General features: G+C 46.5%; 1 protein-coding gene across 1 annotated transcript in view; it reads left to right on the forward strand.

The window, feature by feature from the left end:
* Positions 1-722: 722 nt before the first annotated feature.
* LOC133169101 (neuronal PAS domain-containing protein 3) overlaps positions 723-23643 on the forward strand; it is an 87366-nt gene continuing 64445 nt past the window's right edge. Inside the window, exons 1-3 of the mRNA XM_061301009.1 lie at positions 723-813; positions 16211-16312; positions 21387-21631. Of these exons, the coding sequence (XP_061156993.1) occupies positions 764-813; positions 16211-16312; positions 21387-21631 (397 nt within the window). The 5' untranslated portion in view covers positions 723-763. The remainder of the gene's footprint in view (positions 814-16210; positions 16313-21386; positions 21632-23643) is intronic.

The raw sequence follows: 23643 nt of genomic DNA on the forward strand, positions 1-23643 counted from the left end.
TGCTCCAAACTATTAGCCCGCCCCATGTTTCCACTTTTCCCTTCTTTTGCATTTCAGCTCACCAACAGGTTCAATAAATAGCAAGCGGAAACTTCGTGCGAGTGCATGTGAAATTTACAAGCGCGTTATCCTAAAGACCCCCCACCTCCAATGCGCCCCCACATTGTGCTGACATTGGATGCAACCTGTAAGACGCCACGCGGGGAATTAAACAAACGCACACGCGCGAGCGTGCTTCCACGCATGCTATCGCATGCATTTAGGCGCGCACACGCACGAGGCGAGCGGCGTGTCTGCGGCACGCAGGCGGGCGGGAGAGAAAACGCCGCCAGCGGGAAGACGAGTTGGAGGGGAGGGGGACACGCCGCTCCCCGACTGCCCATCGGCGTGTCGTCCACTTGTTTTGCTTTTTTGGGGGGGAGGGTGGGGGAGTCGTATTTTTTCTTGATTTGTCTTGTCGTCCCGATTCTGCGCTTGGGAGAAATCGTGGCAGGCTCGGAGCTCCGCCGCGGCTGGGATTGACGAGGCGCGCGGACGTCGGAGGCGCTTGGCGGGGGACCCCCACGCCGCGCTCGGCATGCAGCCCGCCGAACGCCCCTTTACGAGCACGCGCGTGCACGGGGACATGGCTTTGTCTCGCACGGCCGCCGCCGTGACGCATTGGCGCTGCTGCCGACGTCTGAGAGGAGAAGCTTGATCCAGCCCCCCCCCCCCCACCTTGCGAACCCCAAGCCCCCACCCCGCGACTACAACCACCGGGAACATGGCGCCCACCAAGACCAGCACCCAGCACGAGCACGCGCGCACACAACGGTAAAGCAAGCGATGTGTGAGCATGTGTGTGACTATTTGGGCGCGTGCCCCCGTGGCCGTCGCCGCGCGCGCACGCGTGTGTTGGCAGCGTACGCGTGCGCGTGCTGGCTGAGCAACAGGCCCGCGTACACGCGCCTACTCGGCAATGCTTGCATCCGCATGAAGTTTTATAGCAGCGCATGCACGCGAAGCCACCTGAGAGGAGATTATGTGAGCGCGCTCGAACGTCACTCATTCGTCTTCAGAAGCTGTTGTTCTGGTTGAATGTGACACATGTGTTGACTTTCGTGGCCTTTTAGGTTAATTCATGAATAAGACGAATTGAGTCTTTCCTAACCCCTCCCTTCTAACTGAAGTTGTTACTTGTTGCTCACATGCTCGTTTGATGATGATGACGTCTTACTGTTGGGGCAGTTATTGTGATGCTTTCTTCAGCCTCATCCAGCGATTGCACTTTTATTGCCACAATCAGATTGAAGCACTTCCTTTCAGGTGTCAAAAATAAAAAAATAGGGGTCAAGCATAAGAAGATATGTGTAACATCAAAAAAACGTACATAAATATAAATATTGCCAATGGAAAAAGTCGGACTTGCGGTCCTAGTCGTAGCTTCAGCGCAGAGCAGCGACTAACGATTATTTTTATCGATTTAACTATCTGTTCTGTTTTCAAGTGATGAATGGGATATCCCAAAAATGTTAATTTCCAGGCTTCTAATCATCAACAGGACATTCTTTCCAATTGAGAGTGCGAAACATAAGTTGATGTAAGCAAAATAGTCTACTTTTGAAAAACAAAACCCAAATAATCTGTCCACTTTTCACAAGAATGGAGAAATCTGTGAATGTTCAGGCTCGGGAGGCTGAAATTACAAAAAGCAACAAAGAAATTCTCCAATCATTCAAATAGTCATCGGTTACTAATCCGGTCGTCGTTGATGAAGCGAAGCGAGCAATCCTTGCACCTCCATGAAATAACGATGACGCAATTGCGTGCGAGTGTGCGCCAGTGCTAGCACATGACTGCTGATTGCGTGTTCGAATGTTCGCGCGTGTGTGGCTGAACATGAATTCAGCTAAGACGATTGCTGAGGCGGGTCCGACAGCTAGCGTGACACGCTGCCCGCCGCTGTGTGCCGACACGACGTGTGTGGCTGGCGCAGCATCGCGGCGGCTGCATGGCTGCCTACGCCTCTCGCCCAATGTCCAAGCCAATTGTGCACTGTTGAGTCATCAGCAACAAAACAAGACGGGGAGGAGCAAAAGAATTCCAAACAAGGACGCTTTCTCATGCGCTTTCTGTCTTTTTTCAGATTTGCGATGTGAAAATCAGGATGTTTATGGTGCCACCTTGAAATCTGACTCAGAAAGAATGTTAGCATCCGGATAGCGCGGCCTTCATTGGCGAACTTTGGGTGGCGCTCGACTACGACCTGACTAAGTGCTTAGTTGGACACTCTTGCGCTTTTTTCATGGCACGCGGGCCTTTTAGATCACGTCGGGCAAATGTTGGCAACATTTGACTTTGGGTGTTTGGGGCCCATCATTTCTAGAAACTCCAAGATGTTTCCAAATGTGGCGCAAGTCGTGCATCAAGCATTGTTGGGTGCAAAACGTAACATTTGTTGTTTCCCAAAAATGCTTTCAAATTTTCCTTTGTGTCAGAAGTAAGACAAAGGCCCGAAACATTGCCGCTGACACAACTCGAAACGGCGAGGGCAGCAACTCGCTTTGTTAATGGGTTTACCAATGTCTGATTGTGGATACAAAGCAACCCCCCCACCAATGGTCGGGGTGTCGATTCATCGACCAATCGCCGCCATGCCCGAAGGTGGCCGTCACTTACTCGCCGGTGAACCCATACTGCCGTAACCATAGCAACAGCAAATGATCATCACATGTACAAGCCTTGGCCATCTTCCTCGGATCCTCGGCTTGTCGTGGCTTTCCTCCTTCCTGTTTCCTTCCTTCCAAGTGAACGCGTCACTACTCGCAATGCAAGTTTACGATTGCCACGCGATTGAAGCGCCACTGCGACCATCCGCCGCCGCCGCGGCCCTCCACCGCCGCCGCAACCCTCTGCCGCCGCCGCTCTCCTTGCCGCTCTCCTTGCCGCTCTCCTTGCCGCCCTCGTGCAGCCCTCGCGCCGCTGCCCTTGCGCCGCTGCCCTTGCGCCGCCGCCCATTGTGCCGCCGCCCATTGTGCCGCCGCCCATTGTGCCGCCGCCCATTGTGCCCTTAGCAAACGTAGAACATATGAAGCCTGACACAAGTGCGCACAAAACTTGATGCAGTCCAAAAAAAGTCTCCAAAAAGCCACAATTGAACAGGAAGTCGACCATTTTGATTGGAAGCGTCCCAATCCAGGCTTGGCGTTGTTTGGCCTCCGTCCACCTGCCGGATGTCATTTGTCCCAACTTGTCCCGTCTGCTGTCACACCACCTTGTGAATCCCCACCCTCTCCCCCAAAAGTTTGAATGTATTCAAGTTTTGCATGCACAGCTGACATTTGAACTCCAAATGACTAAGGTGACACTGGTGAGATTTAGCACAAAACAACACGTGTCGACACACACACACACCCATCTCAACTTTGCAAAGGTTAAACGCAAAACGAGTTGAGTGAAGCGCTTTGGCCCTAGTGCTAGCGTCAGCTTTGGTAAGAATAAAGCAGCGGCCTCGTTAGCGAGGTGTAAGCTTAGCCTTCCGAAGCACATGAAATTATGTCCTTGCGCAAATTTAAGCAAAACCAACAAAATGGCTCATTTTCGTTCATGCAGCCCAAAATCCATTCAAGCGTTGCTCATGCAGAATCAAATTTGTTTGCTTTCGCTTGGCTGGATGGATGATGCGCGCCCACGCACGCACACACCCATGCACTTTGCCTTTTCTCGTTCTCTTTCAATTACATCTGTCCCTTTCTCCATGTCATTCTTTTCCCTTCCTTCCTTCGAGGCTTCTTATGTATGTGGGTCAATGGCAGACACAATGCACAATTCCCCCCATCGCCCTAAATGAAATGTCGAGTTATATGTTGCCACCATTCACGTGACAAATGGTGCGCTGTAATCGTTTTAACGCCGATAGTGGCCCGAGCTTACGGTGACGCGTGCGCACGCACTCATGCACACGCGCAAATATGCTCTCATCTGTGTGTGTTTTCATTGACTGTGTTTGTCTATCGATGGGGAGGGGGAAAATATTTATTTATTTATATCTATTTTCCCAGCCCAGATAAGAGCCCGGTGTAAGTTTGCCGAAGGTTTATTTACATTTTAATAACGTTCATCCTTCACACGGACTATCAAGATGGCCAGCGTTGGGACCTAACGTGAGCTGCGCGTTTTGGCGCTCATGTTTGTCCTTGCGTTTCCTGTTTGGAGGTGTGAAAGTTCACGTCTCTGGCTTTTAGGGCCGCGGTGGGAAATAGTAGGGGTGTAAATCGCGGGTTTTGTCACAATACGATATCATATCGATGCAAAGAACCACAATACGATATTTGCCGATATCTTAAAGCTTGCTGTGATTCATTCACGATACATCACGATTAGGGGTGTAACGATTAATCGATACACATCGATTAATCGATATAATGCTCTACGATTTGTTGGCATCGATGCTAAACGTAAACATTAGGGGTGTAAATCGCGGGTTTTGTCACGATACAATATCATATCGATACAAAGAACTACGATACGATATTTGCCGATATCTTAAAGCCTGCTGCGATTTATTCACGATATATCGCGATATATCGCGATATAGTGCTCTACGATCGATTTTCTTTTTTTTATAAAAAATATAGAACAATATCCTGATTTATAACAATTCATACGCAAAATCAACGAGGTACTGAAAACTCTTTATTTAGGAAATTACAAGAGTATTGTAGTGTACAAAGTGCTTATTTTAACACTGAACTTTGATGTCGTGTTTTTTCTTTAAATGTGCGGCGAGATTTGTGCTCCCTGAATATTTGATCACCGCATGGCAGGATTTACAAACTGTACGTGTCTTGTCCGTTGAGCTAGCTTTTCTTTGGAATCCAAAGTGCTTCCAAACGAATGACTTGAAGCCTAAAGGGGAGCAAATTTCCTCGTCTTTTTGGACACTAGCCATAGCACCAGCCCAGGAGCTGCGTACTAGTTGTCGACTCCCCTTTCACGTGCCTGCTCTGCTCACAACACAACAACGCCGCACGCACTGCTCCCGGAAAGAGGAAGCGAGCAACAATGAACTGGATTTCAAAATAAAGTCGCGTCTAATGTCCGAGGTCAAACACGGCGATATAAATTGATGTTTACGTTTAGCATCGATGCCAATAAATCGTAGAGCATTATATCGATTAATCAATGTGTATTGATGAATCGTTACACCCCTAGTAAACATCAATCTATATCGCCCGTTTTTGACCTCGGACATTAGACGCGACTTTATTTTGAAATCCAGTTCATTGTTGCTTGCTTCCTCTTTCCGGGAGCAGTGCGCGGCGTGTTGTGTTGTGAGCAGAGCAGGCACGTGAAAGGGGACCCGACAACTACGCGGCTCCTGGGCTGGTGCTATGGCTAGTGTCCAAGAAGACGAGGAAATTCGCTTCCCTTTGGGCTTCAAGTCATTCGTTTGGAAGCACTTTGTAATTTCCTAAATAAAGAGTTTGCAGTACCTTGTTGATTTTGCGTACGAATTGTTATAAATCAGGATATTGTTCTATATCGATCGTAGAGCACTATATCGTGATGTATCGTGAATGAATCACAGCAGGCTTTAAGATATCGGCAAATATCGTATCGTAGTTCTTTGTATCGATATGATATCGTATCGTGACAAAACACGCGATTTACACCCCTAATCACGACATAGTTGGGAACTGCTACCGTGACACGCTGTACCTAAAAAGTGAGCCTTGCCAGGTGATGTCATGCGGCCTGATGGACGGAAACTCCTTGGAGAGACGGAATGATTGCGCTTTCTCCCCCTCTTGCCCAGCTAACGTGTCTCTGGAGACCGCTGACACTTCAGGGTGACACTTGCACTTTGACACAGGCGTGCACACACACACACACACGCACATACGCACACACACACACGTTCTTCCAGCATCCCTCTCATATTGTTAGGGCACGGCTCAGCGGAGGATTTCCCATGCTGTCATAAGAAATACGTACCGTAATTTTCGGACTATAAGTCGCGGTTTCTTTCATAGTTTGGGTGGGGGAGCGACTTATACTGAGGAGCGACTTATATGTGAATTTTTTCAAAAATCTTTAAAAAAAAAAAAAAAAAAAGCCGAACCGCGATGTAGCAAGGAATTACTGTAGTTTGAATTTCAAGTGACGTCAGCAGCGCGGCGGTTGTTTACATAAAGCACAAAGATTAGATCACGGGATGACGAAGGGCGCCACGTACTACCGGCATCATTAGGGGCTTTGTTTCTAAATGACACGGAGGCCGAAAAGTTTGAAGGATTTAAGTATTTGGAGTGACACAGAAGGTTTGAAAAACTATTATGGCTTTTACGCACGCCCGGTCCTACTCTACGGAGCTCTCTTTCACCTCCGTGGATGGAAGTCGGCGGCCGGCGCTCGGCCGGGTGGCTGTCCGGGGACGGTGGATGGGGCTCGGTTATGGCTTTTCTATGGAGTTCTCTTCCACCTCCGTGGCTGGAAGTGCCACCTCCGGGAATGGAAGTCCACGCCGCCACACGCCTGGAAGTCAACGCCGCCGCTTGGGGCCGTGTTGCGGTGAACTATTTATGTTATAGTTGTTTGATATATTTTATTTCGTTTAGCAACTTGTATGTGGTTTTGTTCAGTAGTTGTTGGCTTGTTGAACTCTTGTTTTGTTAAATAAAGAGCCGTTTACCAAACCCACATCTTTCGTTGTACTTTGTTAACGCTACAATATAGTAGTTATATACTAGATCTGTGGAATAACAACGAGGCTGACATCAGGGCGCACGCGCGGCGTTGTTGACAAAGGACGAGGAATTTGATCGATGGATTTAATGATTTGGAGTGACACAGATGGTTTGATAATATTATTGCTTATATAATAGTTATTTGATATCTAATTTATATATTGTTGTATGGGCCTGTGGAATATTTTGAAGTGAAAGCGCCGTCAGCGGCGCGCACCCATTGTTGACAAAGGACAATCAATGGATTTAATGAATTGGAGTGACACAGATGGTTTCATAAACGTGTTATTTATATAATATTTTTTTAATAACTCTGAATGTTACGTCAGGCCCATTCTCAGCTCTTCGTTTGTGTTTATGTTACGTTAGCTTACCTATCGTTTAGCCTGTTGTTGCTCATTCATGTCTGTTCCTGGTGTTGGATTTTGTCGAATAAATGTCCCCCAAAATGCGACGTATACTCCGGAGCAGGGCTGTGGACTCGGTTCGGACTCGGGGACTCGGGGACTCGGACTCGGTCGGACTCGGTCATTTTTGCCGGACTCGGACTCGGTGCTGATTTTGACAGAGTCCACCGAGTCCGACAATAACTACCATTAAACAAATATCATATATGGTCCAGACAATTATGACAATAATATTCCCATGAAACCTTAACTTTGGGTGAGTTTGGACTACGTCAAATTATACCGAATTATAGCGAAAAACCGATGTCGTACGGCGTCGTACGGCGTCAGCACTATGTTGTTTTCAATAAAAACATGAAGAACTCACGTTTGCGTCAGTCAATTTTAATTTTTATAAAGGATTATTCTCATTTGATGTCTTTAAATTCATCCGCGTTCTGCCATTGAAGCGGGGTGCATTCAAAAACCAGTCGTACAGACGGAAACGTTTTGTGATCAAATCTTTCATAACGAGAATGATTTGAATGAATAATTGAGACAAAATTTCAGTTCTGAAGGCTCCTTTTGTCCCAAGCAAAGTGACAGATGGTGGGGAGGGGGGATAAAAACTGTAAAATCAATTCACTCAAATCATTCTCGTTATGAAAGATTTGATCACAAAACGTGTGTGGCTTTTTCTTAAATGAACACGTTTGACATTGCTATCGTGTCAGCTTTTAATTATATTGCGCTGTCATGTTAAAGCAAATTAATAAATGCAACAATATTAATTTGCTTTGAAAATACCTGAGTAATAAAATAAAATAGATGGATGAATGATGATCACAATTAAGTAGAAAGTCTCCTTTGTAATATATACTCCTTGTAGCCTGTACCCAAAAAGAGGAGTTTCTTTGCATCGATGTTTATGCAAAGAGCTCACGTAATTATATTGTTGCGTTTTGGTGAAGTGAATGAGTGTTCCGTCTGTACGACTGGTCTTTGAATGCACCCCGCTTCAATGGCAGAACGCGGATGGCATCAAATGAGAAGAATCCTTTATAAAAATTAAAATTGACTGACGCAAACGTGAGTTCATGTTTTTATTGAAAACAACATAGTGCTGACGCCGTACGACATGGGTTTTTCGCTTTCCAAATAAGGGGTCGTCACTAATTATTTGTGTTTAGATAAATGTCTGAGCTATAATGGTGTAATTAATGATTAAAACTTGAAAGTATTTGTTTATTGTATTCGTTTATATGTTTAATAAAGACAAAGCCATCACAAAACTGTTGTAATTATTTAGATTTTGATCTAAATTAGCCTTGAATAAAGACTAAGCAGTCACATGAATTAACAGAAAAAATGGACAGCCGGACTCGGACTCATGGCCAAGAGGCCGGACTCTGACTCGGACTCGGTGCAAAAATCCGACCGAGTCCACAGCCCTGCTCCGGAGCGACTTATATATGGTTTTTTTCACGTTATTGTGCATTTTATGGCTAATGCGACCTATATTCTTTTAGTTCGAAAATTACGGTATGTCTGTTGGCGCCTCTGCGTGTGAGTGTGTGTGCGTGTGCGTGCGTGCGTGCATGCACTGATATCTCAGTTATTACTTTTTGCCGGCGCCTGTAGACAGTGAGTGCCCCCCCCAACTTTTTTCGAGGCGGTTGACTTCCTCGCAAATGGCTGCTTGCGAGTTGAATTGAGCCCACCACCAGCACACGGCACCCGTTTTTAGCTTCAAATGTCAAAGCAAAAAAAATCCGTAAACATCTCAAGGCGCCACTGTATGCGAATATAAGAAATACGTACGTGAGATAAAGTTTTGGTGGCCTTGACTGATTTGATTTGATTTCCTTTCAATGACGAGACTATTTGAGCAGCTTCCCTGCGCACCACATCAATATCGTACTCTACAATGTTCAAATATCTTTCTGCCTGATTTGCAATCTTAGAGTGCGCGTTGGCGTTGTGTCAGTGTGTGTGTGTGTGTGTGTGGGGGGGGGGGGGGGGTGACTGTGTATTATTTCTAGAAAAACAACATGTGCTGTTAACTTAGATCACAGATGTCAAACTCAAGGCCCGGGGGCCAGATACGGACCGCCACATCATTTTTTGCGGCCCGCGAAGACAAATTGTGCATCAAAGTCATGTGTCATTACTAGAATTGCAAATTGTCTTCACTTTTAATACCTTTTTCTTGAAATATTTGACCAGTTTTTACTCATCTGGTTTGAAAATGAGTTATTTTTCAGTTTGTTTTGTAGCTTTTACTGTATATAATATGAGGTGCTCATACATTTATTTGGGTTGACAGTCATAATGGCCCTCCGAAAGAAGCTATGACTACAATGTGGCCCGCGAAGACAAAGAGTTTGACACTCCTGACTTAGATGTAAGATGCTGAACTAAGATCATTAGCATTGTTAGCATCATTAGCATTGTTAGCATGTTTGGTGTCATTGTTGTTAGCATGTTTGTGAATTGCAAATAAACTGTTTTTTGCTTAGTTTTGCTCGTATGTCTAGCTGTTGTTTTTGTTTGTGAGTAAAAAGTATTGTTCGCTCGGCAAAAAATATGCATCATTAGGCTAGCTATGGTGTTTGTTTTTTCCAACATGCATTTTTGTTTGTGCAAAATGGCTTCAATTGAATAATACTCAAATTCTTCGACTGGTGACCATTCCCCCGTTTGCCTAAACCTGTAAATTCCCGGAGAGCGGTCGATGCACACATAGGACATGTGCCGGCATACACGTGTCGGCGTTCCTACGCGCACCTGTTGTCAGCGATCAGCGTCGCACTCTGGGATGTTGAAAAGTGTTGATTTGCATATCTGAGCTCTGCTGCGTGGCCGTCATTTATTTAATCATCGAGACTACGAAATAAATTTTTCTTTTAGTTGAATGTCAACGCCATTTTGTGTTCACTCGTCTGTCAAAATGTTTAGCTTTAGCTTAGCATAGAAGCCGTTCCAAAAATGGAGAAAGATCTTGTTTCACACAGTTGCCCTTTTTGTCCCTTTTTTGATGCACTTGTTTCCTCTGCTTGTGGTGATCCCTCCTTCTCTCCCTCCTTTATTTGGTTTCCTTTTTGGGGCTTCTGCTTTGATTTGCTCACTTTGGAGACCCGCTCAAGTCTGCTTGTGACTTGAGCGGTGTGATTGGGAGGGCGTCATTTGCTCTTGTTTGCACAATTCTTGGCATCTTCTCTTTTCCACCGCAGCCACCTTGCTCGCTCTTTGGTCGCCGCCGTCCTAATCTGGCCGCCATCATGGCCAACAAATCCCCCGTTATTTGAGCAGATGCTCGGGAATCCATTGTGCTGATAAGTTGCCTCTAGTTAGCATTTAGATTACCCGCAAAAATTGAACAATTTACTACTCTCCCTCCCAGCATCAAACCCCCTTTGCCGCCATCATTTTCTCCTCCTTCGTACCACCCCCTCGCCTTCCCCCCCCCCGGCACCCTTCAAGCGCGTGTCGCGCTTTGTGCTCTGCCTCTTTGCTGGGAATTACTCTGTTAGCAGGCGAGCAGGGGGCAACGGCAAACAGTGGGAAAATACGCCTTTGCGTTGCACTAGCTGCACAAGGCTAGCTCTCCAGCCTCTCCTGCCTCTCTCCTGTGCTTCTCTAGCTGCCCCGCATCTTTTGCTCACTTTCCCCCACCGGGCGCCAGACTTTGGATTTGCTGTTGGAAGTCAGCTGGGGCGGGCCCTCATGAGCGAGGAGAAGCGCTTCCGCTGATGATGAGTGAATGAATGATTTGCTGCAAAACTTCGCAGAGCCAGCAAAGCCTTCGTGGGCGTTGACAACAGATGCGAAATGAGCTCCACGCCATCCAAGTCTTAATACAGCTTGATCCAAAAGTCGGCTGGCCGGTAGCATGCCTGCGTGCCTGGGTGGCATCATTCTAACGCTATTTCTGCCCTTTTCCGTTGACTTTGTGATATTCTTTGTCAATATTTTACATTGGCTTCAACATTTTGCCAGTGACTTGATGCGGTGTTTTAGGAAAATGATAGACAATTCTGCTCCAACGTGAATGAATTGCCATATGCGTTGTCATTTTAGCCAGATCAGAAGTGGGACGAGTTGAAAGAAAGTCAAAAGAAACTAAAGTTGGCATGAAAAGACGGCCTGCCGGCAAAATATGTAGCCCTTCCTGAGAAAATTTTGCTTTTTTGAAACTCTTTTATTTTGGGAAAAGGAAAATGCAAATTAGATTTTTTTTTTTTCGAAAGATGGATCCATTTTCGATTGCGGCCTTCTTTTTCCTTTTTTTGGACCTGTTTCTTAATCAAATCGACGTCCGCGTCACATCCTTAGCGACCGTTATCCTGCAGCCGAGCGGTGGCAACGGGCCATACAGAGCGACATCGTTGTCGACGTGACTGTTTTTGTATCTCGGTCGTGTGCGAGATCTCCGCCGAACAAGCCGCGATGACCTTTTGTGTCGGCCGATGGCCTAATTTGCAGCACACCACTCCGCCTCCTCCTCATCTTCCTCCTCCTCATCTTCCTCATTGTCTTCGTCTTCCTCCTGGCCACCGCCACCTTTATCCCATCCCTTCCTGCCGCCGCGCTCGCAATCCTTCGCACTTGCACGACAGGAAATGAAAGGAGCCCCGAGCCAGCGACGACACGTTTTGATTTGTGGGAGGCGCTATCACTAATGAAAATCACTTGTTGACTGCACAACAACAACGCGACAAACTATATATATACATCACTGGTTAGCACGTCCGCCTCACAGTTAGGACGGTGCCGGTTCGATTCCACCTCCGACCCTCCCAGTGTGGAGTTTGCATGTTCTCCCTGTGCCAGCATGGGTTTTCTTCAGGCACTCCGGGCACTCCAGTTTCCTCCCATGTCCCAAAAACATGCTTGGTAGGCCAATTGAGCACTCCAAATTGCCCCTAGGTGTGAGTGCGAGTGCGGATGGTTGTTCGTCTCTGTGTGCCCTGCCATTGGCTGGCAACCGGTTCAGGGTGTCCCCTGCCTACTGCCCGATGACTGCTGGGATAGGCTCCACTACAAAGCGGTATAGAAAATGGATGGATGTGTATACACACACACACATATATATATATATATATATATATATATATATATATATATATATATATATATATATATATATATATATTAGGGGTGTAACGATTCATCGATACACATCGATTAATCGATATAATGCTCTACGATTTATTGGCATCGATGCTAAACGTAAACATCGATTTATATCGCCGTGTTTGACCTCGGACATTAGACGCGACTTTATTCTGAAATCCAGTTCATTGTTGCTCGCTTCCTCTTTCCGGGAGCAGTGCGCGCGGCGTTGTTGTGTTGTGAGCAGAGCAGGCACGTGAAAGGGGAGTCGACAACTAGTACGCGGCTCCTGGGCTGGTGCTTTGGCTAGTGTCCAAAAAGACGAGGAAATTTGCTCCCCTTTAGGCTTCAAGTCATTCGTTTGGAAGCACTTTGGATTGCAAAGAAAAGATGGCTCAACGGACAAGACACGTGCAGTTTGTAAATCCTGCCATGCGGTGATCAAATATTCAGGGAGCACAAATCTCGCCGCACATTTAAAGAAAAAACACGACATCAAAGTTCAGTGTTAAAATACGCACTTTGTATACTACAATACTCTTGTAATTTCCTAAATAAAGAGTTTGCAGTACCTTGTTGATTTTGCGTATGAATTGTTATAAATCAGGATATTGTTCTATATTTTTTATTAAAAAAATATATATATCGATCGTAGAGCACTATATCGCGATATATCGTGAATGAATCGCAGCAGGCTTTAAGATATCGGCAAATATCGTATCGTAGTTCTTTGTATCGATATTATATCGTATCGTGACAAAACCCGCGATTTACACCCCTAGTAGGTAGTTTTTCAAAAAAATTACGAAGCACTCAGAGACTGTCACACTTGCATTGTTTCAACTGGCTTGGAACATTGCACGGGCTAAAAAGCCATACAATGAAGTGGAGTTCGTTAAAAAATGCCTCAGTGACGTTATTGAAATCTTGTCTCCTGAAAACGACAAACTAAAAGGAATGGTCTGTCCCGCCACACATAGTAAGTGAAAAAACGTATGTTTTTGTTTGTGGAATTTGTTGAACTGAGAGTTTGTCTGTGTGAGACAATGCACACAATGTTCATTGTTAAAAATGTGGTCTTTGGTCTGTGGTTTTAGTACTGTAGGAGTCAATTTGTCATTATCATGTTGGTGCGTGACATAATAATAATAATGTAATAATAATACATATACTATATATATATATATATATATATATATATATATATATATATATATATATATATATATATATATATGTGTGTGTGTGTGTGTGTGTGTGTGTGTGTGTGCGTGCGTGTGTGTACGTGTGCGGGTGTGTGCGTGCGTGTGTGTTTACAATGAACAAATGTTCAATTATTTCATTCCTTTCATTTTTTTGCTTTAATGCACTTTTGGGAAAAAAAATCAAGTCAGCATTAATTTCCCAAGCTGCAGTTTATCAATGTTTCTCTTTGCAAAGGATGCCATAAATATTCATGGCGATTGCCATGCTTCCTGTGTGTGTGTTTTGTGCATGTGTGTGCATTTGCTCATTTGCGTCGAGTTGTGAATGCAGGCCAATTCCATGGAGTCTGCACTTTGTTTTGTCATGTTTTGGGGATAAATAGAGTGTATTAGCCAGCATGTGTGGAACACGATTCCGCCACACACGCACACACTGCTGACGTACGCTGCTGTTGTGCTGTGATTAGCAATTATCATGAGCATGAGCTCAGCTCAATCAAAAGTTGAAGCTGTTGCGCTATGGGAGGACAAAAGACGGACAGGAGTTTCTGTCGGGTGGCGAAAGAGCACAGAGCCCGCCGGTCGGCGCCGTGTGCGTTCCGGGCGGTCAACCCGAGCGCCTCTTGCGGACGACGGCCTGACATTGTCCTTCTCCAAAGCGGCATGGGATGTCGACTGAACGACCTTGACGGTCGCAGCGCCAGAGTTTTTGTTTGTGCCCATTTGAGTGTTTTACTTGTAATGAAATGCGCACGGTCGCTAAAGGCGTGATTAGCATATATATTGTATTGACACACGCTTGCGCTTTTCTTTTCAAGTACGACTGGTTTTTATCTGCACCGCCGCCGTCGCAGCGGTCGGTCATTATTTACACTCCACCTCAACAAGGAATTACGGCCAAAAGCAAGACGTGTCCTCCATTCTGCTTTCACTTTCTCACGTCACTTGGTGATGATGCCATACGCTGGAATTCGCCGCACTCTTTCATGATGTCGTATGCTCACCTTGTTGCAGAGAAAAGTCATACAATTGCCACTTTGGACTCATCAGACTCAATCAAAGAATTGCTGAAAGGTCTTCCTTCCTTCCTTCCTTCCTTCCTTCCTTCCTTCCTTCCTTCCTTCCTTCCTTCCTTCCTTCCTTCCTTCCTTCCTTCCTTCCTTCCTTCCTTCCTTCCTTCCTTCCTTCCTTCCTTCCTTCCTTCCTTCCTTCCTTCCTTCCTTCCTTCCTTCCTTCCTTCCTTCCTTCCTTCCTTCCTTCCTTCCCCTTTTTTGCAACTTTTCACCTTTTGAAAGAAAGAACAATGAACGTGAAGGAGCTTCTCACAATTTTGTTCTGGCATGCCCCCTCCCCCACTTACTCTTGCATTGTCCCCTCCCTCTGCTGTCACCCCCTCCCCCCTCCTCTCACAAATCAGATATGACAGGAAATATTGTCCTTGTAATGGAGACTCAGGGCACTCTGCCTCAATGTGTGCAGCTAAATAGGCTTGATATACATCAACACACACGCGCACGCGCACACATGCACAGCTACACGCACGCTGACGTTTCTGTGACACACAAACGCGGGCGGGCACGCGGAAAGTGAATTATTGGGCCGCAGTGTGACGGTCATCCCGGCTTGTTGTCGTAGCACAAAGCTTTTATATCGTTAGCCACTAATTGGACACCACTTGATTAAAAAATGCCTGGTGTGTTTGTGTGTGTACGTGCGTAGTCGCAGAGGTCATTGCGACACAGTTGGCCGGGGCGTTGCCGTTGTATTTCTTGTTCGGTTGAGCTCTAGCTTTTATTTTGAACATCACGTGACAGGAAGTCTTTGTTTTGTCCTCAAAACAAATACTTCTCACTTTTTGCTGCCTTTCGATTTTGGGAAGCCCAAAGCCCAATTAATCAACGTCCATCACTTGCAAGGCTGAAATTCATCACCAACACTTCTTGTGTGCACAATTGGCAAGCCGACACCTTTTGCATGTGCGATGGAAGGGCTGGCCGAGATTGGCCCGCATTGGATTTTTTTTTCCTTCTTCCTCTCCCTTCCTCTTCCTCGTCTAACCTTTGGCGCAGACATGAGGAGCGTTTGATTGACTCGATGCGCCGGCCGACACGCTCGCTCTCACGGTGCTCTCGAGGCGCCGGAAGGGAGGTTGCAAACATCAAACGCACCGCCGGCCTGCTCCTTAAACGCTTCTTTGGACGACCCCCTGCCTGTCCATCCTCGGATGGGGGGGTGGCCCCAACTGCTATTTATTTACGTGGTCCAACACCCCCTGCTTGGAAAGCGAGTGTGTAGAAAGTCAACTGGCTTCTTCTTGAAAACGTTGTCGGAAGCTTTCATTTTGCCTTTTGCCATCGCCATGTCACATCACGTCATTTGGACTTTGCAAAATCATTCTGACGTGACGTCACTTTCGCCCTAACCCCACATCACGGGACTCCTTTGAACTGGCTTCACGATGCCGTCATGTGACAAGACTGTGACATCATCATGACCAGCTGATTTGCAGATTTCCTATATGGACAGTCTCATCAATTGACAACATAGAGTGTTGGCGTGCGCCGTGCATCTATGTGTAAAACCGGCAGTAAATCACAGCGCTCGCTGCTCTCAACACGTTTATGACCATGTCAAATGTTGGTCAAGACGATGGGGACATTTCAATGCCCAGAAGAAAAAAAATGTGCTGGCATGTCCAGTCAGATGCCGATCGGCTGTGGGGACTTGCTCCATTCCAAATAGCTTCATCTTCATCTTCTTTTTGTGTGTTTCACAGCGACCCCTACTGGGAGCGTCCGGCCAACGTGGGCAGCTGCTCCGCCGCCCGGCCCAAGAGCCTTCACCTGGCCGCAGGACAGCAGCATACCTCATCGCCATGGTAACCGCGCACATGCCATAACAGCGGCCGTAATGATGCCCACGCCAATGCTACTGCTGATGTGCGCGGCGCCCGCGAGCGCTAGCAAGTTGGATCGACCTGTTTTGTCCACCAACTTGGAAGGCACAGAGAAAAGGGATTTGGAGTATCATAGTGCGTATGAGGATGACATGGTTTGTGTTTGAGTGTGTGTGGCAGATGTGAAGTAAAAGGAGGATTTGTGTCGAGTCAGGCGCAGCTAAAAGAAAACAGCGGCAGTTATTAGCTCATTACAGGCTTAACGCCACACGTACACACACACACAAACTTGTTTTCCACATGAGGCGACGCACGGGCCACTTGCTGTCTTTGATGGCACCGCCCGGAACCCAGTTCCCGCTCCCAGGTTGTCGCTGCCATCGTACCCCCCCTTCTTTCTTTCTTCTTCTATTTTTGTTGCCGAGCGAGCGCTTCAATGATTCAACGTCTTCTCCGTCTTTGTATTTCCCAACATTTGACCGTCTGCCGGCAAGCGCGTTAATAATGGATTGACTTCACTCATAAAAGTCAAAGTCTGCTTTATTGTCACTTTCTTTACATGTCAAGACATACAAAGAGATCGAAATTGCGTTTCCTACTATCCCACAGTGACACAACATATTAAATATTATATAATATATATTATATTATATGGGTCCACGGACAAACAAAACATTCAAGTAAACAATACAAAAAGTAAAAACAAGAAGGCACAAACAATGAACGAATAAGAGCAATGAATAAGTATTAAATAAATAGATAAATAAAAAGCCAAGCGGATAGCGTTTGGAGCGTTTCCGCGCGCTTGTTTGTCTGATTGCAAAGTCGTCGCGTGTGCCCAGTTTGAATAAAGAAGACCCCAACAGTTTTTCCGGTGGCGGCTTGGGCCTTGCCTGTTTTTTTTCCCCCCGTGTTTGGATCTCCTCATTTGCCTCCGTTTTTGCGACGGCTATTATGCAGCAGGTGCGTCGGCGTCAATGTTGTTGTTTTGGTTGCTTCTCCATGTTTTGGCTTCTCTTCGATGCGTGCGGCGTGTTGGAGGCCAAAGGTGTGTTGTTGCCACACCAAACTAATTAGCGCTGCCGTGGCGGTGCAGACCCTGCAATATTGATATTATAATATGATCTCCGGTCGCCAGTGTTGGAAAAGGTCTGCTTTGTTTCTGTCAAGATGATCTTCTGAGACGCAATAACCCGGGTGCAATATTGTGCCAAAGTAGCTCTTTGCTTCTCTTTCTCGTCATAATTTTGGAGAAAATTCCCAGTAATATTTCATCATTGATCTCCCCTGCTAATATCCTGAGATTGAAACGAGTGACCGATGATGTTTGAACGCAACACAGTAATAATAGAATAGAATAGAATAGAATAGAATAGATCTTTATTTGTCATTGTCACACGTACTTTACGTGCACGTTGTTACGTACACGTAATTTAAAAAGTGCCAACCGATCAGCGCATGAGATAAAAAATAAATCCCGTTTTTTTCCATGTATAATGGCCCCCATGTATAATACGCACCCTAAAAATGGCATGTTGATGCTGGAAAAAAGCCTGTACCCATGTATAATACGCACCCAAATTTTGACGTAAAATTATTTCAGAAAAAAGATCATCTTTGGGAACAACCGGATGTTATTCTGCCGGTCAGTATCACTGCGCATGCGCTACCAAACTCGATAGCGAAGAAATGTTTCGGATTTGTGTAGGGTACATTGTGACAGCAAACGAGCAGGTGATCGAGCAAGCGTCTAATACGAGAGCATTGTGTTCGTATGGAGCGTGTTTGAAGTGAACAGCAGAGAAGAAAGCGCATCTGTAATGGCGGCCTCCGTATCATATCCGGATGGAAAAAAAAATGTGTACCCATGTATAATGCGCACCCCAGATTTTAGGACAATAAATTAGTTACATTTTGCGCATTATACATAAAAAAAAAAACGTTAGAATAAATAGAATAAAAAGATAAAAAAATACAAGCTAAAAACCCACAGAAGAACATACACAGACATAATCACTTGCGTTTAGCGGCATTCAATGTGACTACCGCTGTAGGGTAAAAACTGTTGGCAAATCTGCTAGTCCTTGACCTACCGTTTTTTTCCGTGTATAATGCGCGAAATTTAACTAATTTATTGTCCTAAAATCTGGGGTGCGCATTATACATGGGTACAATTTAAAAAAAAATAATAATAATAAATTTTTTTTTTTTTTTTTAAAGAAAATCATGGTACAACAAAACCAACAACAGGACTGACCGACAAAGACGTGGAACAAAAAGACAGGGTGACATTACCAAAGACAGAAACAGAAACCAAACAGACATCATGACAGTAACACATGCAATGATCCGAAGGTGAGCGAGGGGCAGACAGGACTAAAATACAAAACACGTTACATTGATTGAGGTGACGCAGGAAGGGAGGGGCGACGCGAACAGAAACTATGTCAACCTAGACACATAGCAAAACTGGGGACGAGACATGACAAATCTCCCTCGAAATAAAACTTGAAATCACCTTTCTTCTTGTTTGTTGTCAATCGCGCATCGCATTCAGCCATCCTGCCCAACACACTTAGTCAGTAAAATTCATAATTGACGACACATCGTTTGATGCGATGGTGCAATCCTTGATGGTGTGTTATTGTCAAATATTGTTTGTTTTTTAATCTCCATCGCGGACCGGACGTCATACGGAGGCAGTATGACTGCGCATGCGCACTATGGATCCGATGCGCAGAACGGATGCGCAAGACACGTCAGCTATATAAAGAGCGAGAGTTGTTTTCTTCCTATTAGTTTCAATTCACAGTTTAATTAGCAGTTTCAATCAGCAAATAACAAAATGCGTATTACAGGTAATATTTTATTTCACAACACTTTGCCTTGTTCCTTTCGTCTCTGCTGTTCACTTCAAACACGCTCCATACGACCGCAATGCTCTCGTATCAGACGCTTGCTCGATCACCTGCTCGTTTGCTGTCACAATGTACCCTACACAAATCCGAAACATTTGTTGCGGCTCCGAGTCACGACGAGGGGCAAGTTTTGGTTTCCAAGGGTGTGTTTATTCCTCTTCAACGTCTCTCCCATACAGAGCCGCCTTTTTCACGTCCGCACGCCTTTTTCACATGTCCGCACTGATCGCGGTGGTGCGTTTACGGGCAGTCGGAGAAATCAACGCCAACAAAAAAAATGACATCCAGCCTAGTTAAGACCATACCAAAGACTATAAAAATGGGACCCATTGCCTCCCTGCGTGTGTGACGATCATTGGGACTTAAAATAAAAAAAATAAAAAAGATTGGGTGCGTATTATACATGGGTACAGGCTTTTTTCCAGCATCAACATGCCATTTTTAGGGTGCGTATGGGGGCGCATTATACACGGGGGAAAAAACGGAAATTGATCTATAGCGTCTGCCTGATGGCAACAGTTCGAAAAGGGAGTGGTCAGGGTGGGAAGTGTTCTTCAGAATGTTCTGTGTTTTTTTGGGACAGTGGGTTCTGTGTAGGTCTTCCAGTGTGGGGAGAGGGCAGCCAATGATCTTCTGTGCTGTGTTGATGACCCCTTGGAGCTTTTTTCCTCTGAGCAGCAGTGCAGCTGGAGTACCAAACACATATACAGTACGTTAAAGTGCTTTCTATGGAGCAGTGATAGAAGGACACCAGCAGTCTTTGTGTAATGCTGTGCCTCCTCAGCACCCTTAGGAAGTAGAGTCTTTGCTGGGCCTTTTTTAGCAGCTCAGAGGTGTTCACGCTCCAGGTGAAGTCCTCCTCGATGTGGACTCCCAGGTAGCGGAAGGAGGACAGCCTCTCCACACAGACCCCGTTGATGATAACTGGTGGAATGTTCGTTTTATTTTTCCTCCTAAAATCAATAACCAGTTTTCGGGTTTTAGCCGTGTTTAGGAGCAGATTGTTCTCACCTCACCACTCCGATATATGCACCACTTCGTCCCTCTAGGCAGACTCATCCCCCTTTGAGATGAGCCCCACCACGGTGGTGTCATCCGCAAATTTCACGATGGTGTTGCTGCAGTGGGCAGGGGTCCATGTATGTGTGTAGAGCGTGTAAAGCAGTGGGCTCAGTACGCAGCCCTGTGGGGAGCCGGTACTAAGACTGAGAAGTGTGGATGTATGACGGCCCACTCTCACCCTCTGGTTGCGACCCATCAGGAAGCTCTTAATCCACCTGCAAGTATTGTGTGGAAGTCCCAGGCCCCCCAGTATGTCCACCAGTCTGTGGGGGAGGATGGTGTTAAAAGCAGAGCTAAAGGCCACGAAGAGCATCCGCACATAGCTTCCCGGCTGCTCCAGGTGGGACAGTGCAGCGTGGAGGGCTGTAGGTTGCCACGCAACGTTGGTAACACAACATTACCTTCAACCCGACTGTAAATCTGCCCGGTGACGGGCATTCCTGTCACATGATGCACGGGGCGTTTGACCTGCAAGTTAAACCTTGATCCCGGCAGGCGACCTTCCTGTCGTGCTGGCTGCCTGCGCACGCGCCACAAAACACACATCTTACTTCCTGGTCGACAAGTGCGACACAGCTTGTAGAGCTTTATGATGAGCCGGCGCGCGCACACATGCACTCTGCGTCAAGCTCTTTAAAACGCTATCAAGTCAGCAGGCCCAACTTTACGACGTACTTTCAACGCGTTTTAAATGCACGCTCGCGCGGGCAGCAGCGACGGGACGAGTGCGGCTCCTCGGATCTGACAAGTCCGTCTGACGGAGCCCAAGTCAAACACACCTCCTCACGTGCATGTCAGTTAAGTTTGCGCGGTCAGCAGGAGAGTCAAGCCAGCAGCGCGCTAGCCTGATGAAGAATGAAGGGGTGGTGGCCATTTTGGACCACTACATCCAGCAGAAGTTTGAAACGCATATTTTCTCTGTATGAATGTGATTTGAATTTTAAATCAAGTGTTAACATAATATGTCATAGCTTGTCAGAACCATGGACAGTGACGACGGGCAGCCCACACGTCGCCTCCTCTCACCGAACCGGGTCTCTTCTCTCAACTAGCGCATGCTGTGTGTGGCTCGGCAGGCTGCAGGCTCTGCGCAAGGAGAAGTCCCGGGACGCGGCGAGGTCACGGCGCGGAAAGGAGAACTTTGAGTTCTACGAGCTGGCCAAGATGCTCCCACTGCCGGGCGCTATCACCAGTCAGCTGGACAAAGCCTCCATCATTCGCCTCACCATCAGCTACCTGAAGATGAGGGACTTTGCGAACCAAGGGGACCCCCCGTGGAATTTGCTTGTGGATGCTGCGCCCCCCAACACCTCAGTCAAAGGTACAGCCACCACATCGCTGCCGGGAACTCATGCAAATGCTGCACCCCGCTTTCCCCATTCAAGTCAAAGCAAAGGCCACCATCACTTGCAGCCCAAAGAAAAAATACGTTGACAAAAAAAATCTGCTCTATAAGAGTGAAAACATACAATCATGACATCCTTCAAATAGAATAGGAAGAACTGAGCACAATTGGACATGATGCCGCTTCTTCTGTGGTGTATGCCTTGGCCACCGGGGGTGCTATCACACATGCGGATCAAAATAGAAAAGTGCACAAATATTTTATTTCACAAAGAAATCGGTTTGTGTACATCACGTAAGCAGTTGTGTAGATGCGCTCTTTGTGTTCAAATATCCACGTTGCATCGAAGCTAATTTGCCTGCCGAGCTTGATTCTCATATTCGGGCGACCGACGAGCGAGTCAAGTAAAAAACACGTTGAGCTATTCCAAGGCTGGTTGTTGGGCAACTGAAACAAAGTTGAGCACTATTTTGCCGGGGGAAACATATTTGGCATCGGCCTGCGTTACTGGCTCGGTCGCAGGAGGACTCACCTTCGCTAGGCGACGAAGCGCCGATCGCCAAATGTAAACGGGCAAGACTTGTCGAGTCACGTGGGAATTCCAAGCCAAGTCAAGCTCTCGGCCGAGCGAGACAGACGAGCAAATGCATGGACAGACGGACAGGCCGTTCGCTGTTGCGCTGATAAGGTCTGTTTTCCTCGACGTCAGTTCGGATGAATTTGTGCGGCAGAAGCCAACACGTTGAAATGGGCATTCACAGCAGGCCATGTGCACATGCGTGTGCGCATATGCATGCAGCGGCATCTCCAAAGGAAGACGGCACATACGGTCGCCTCGCCGCAGCAGATGGCATCATTGTTGTCAGCACTTTGAAGAGCCCCATGCATTTTAATGAAAGCAACCCAAACACCTGTTTGGGTGTGCATATGTGTGTGTGTCTACCTTTTGCCGGTGTCATATAAGGAGATGGCCATTTTTCCTGTATATGTCCAAAGGTTGCGTGAAGTGGCTCATCGGCGCCAGCACAGGTCAAGACCGGACTGGACGTAAACGCTAACTTGAGAAGTGATACGTTTCACTCCAAGCTTGTAGCGGGAAGCAAAAAGAGAGAGAGTATTTCCTTCACGTTCGGCTTTTTCAATGAATATCACATGTGGGCTTCATTTATTTTCATATTGTCAAACCGTCTTTTGAGAATTCTCGCTTACAATACTGTGTGACTTTTTTTAAATCTCACACTCTACAAGTCTTCTTTGACTCGCACTCCAAGTTTTTGCTTGCCGCTACTCGTGCCAACATACACGCAAGTACTGTTCCTTCTGTAGACTTGTACCACAACAACTACATTGTATGACCACCGCGTGACGAGTACTCCTCCTACTTTTACCACCTCTTCCTCTTGAATGAATTTTATTGTCATTAGACACACGACTGCTGCCACTAGCTAGCCACAAGCACTGCCACTAGCGTTAGCAGCTAGCACCATGACTTTCTGAAGTACGAAAGGCAGACTTGTGGACTGGTCAGTAGTGAGCAATTTGAGCACAAACTCTGTACGTCCCCCAATGCCATAGCCCCCCCCCACCGCCATTGCCCACCACTTGCCCTTTGCGATAATTGACCCATCAGTTGCTCTTCTGCAGTTTAGTGTTGCAGCTTCTGACTTGCTGTCACACGCTCTCCACATCTGTTGTGCCACACAAACACAGCTGACCTTTGCAGCATCCTGACACCCGTGCATGAGTGCGTGCATGAGTGCGTGCATGCATGCGCGCGTGCCCGCAGGAGACCGTTTAGTGCGTTTGAGGGAGGGCTGCAATTCTAGCAATGTAGAGCTGTGTGTGTGTTCTGGACTATCTATTGCATTTGCGTGTGTGACCTGCTTTGACACCTGCTCATTCATTATGCATGCAGAGTGCAACAGACACTAAAAGGCCACAGACACACACATGCACACACATGCACACACACGCGCGCACACACACAC

The sequence above is a fragment of the Syngnathus typhle genome, linkage group LG16 (assembly GCF_033458585.1).
Source record: "Syngnathus typhle isolate RoL2023-S1 ecotype Sweden linkage group LG16, RoL_Styp_1.0, whole genome shotgun sequence".
NCBI classification, from domain to species: Eukaryota; Metazoa; Chordata; class Actinopteri; order Syngnathiformes; family Syngnathidae; genus Syngnathus; species Syngnathus typhle.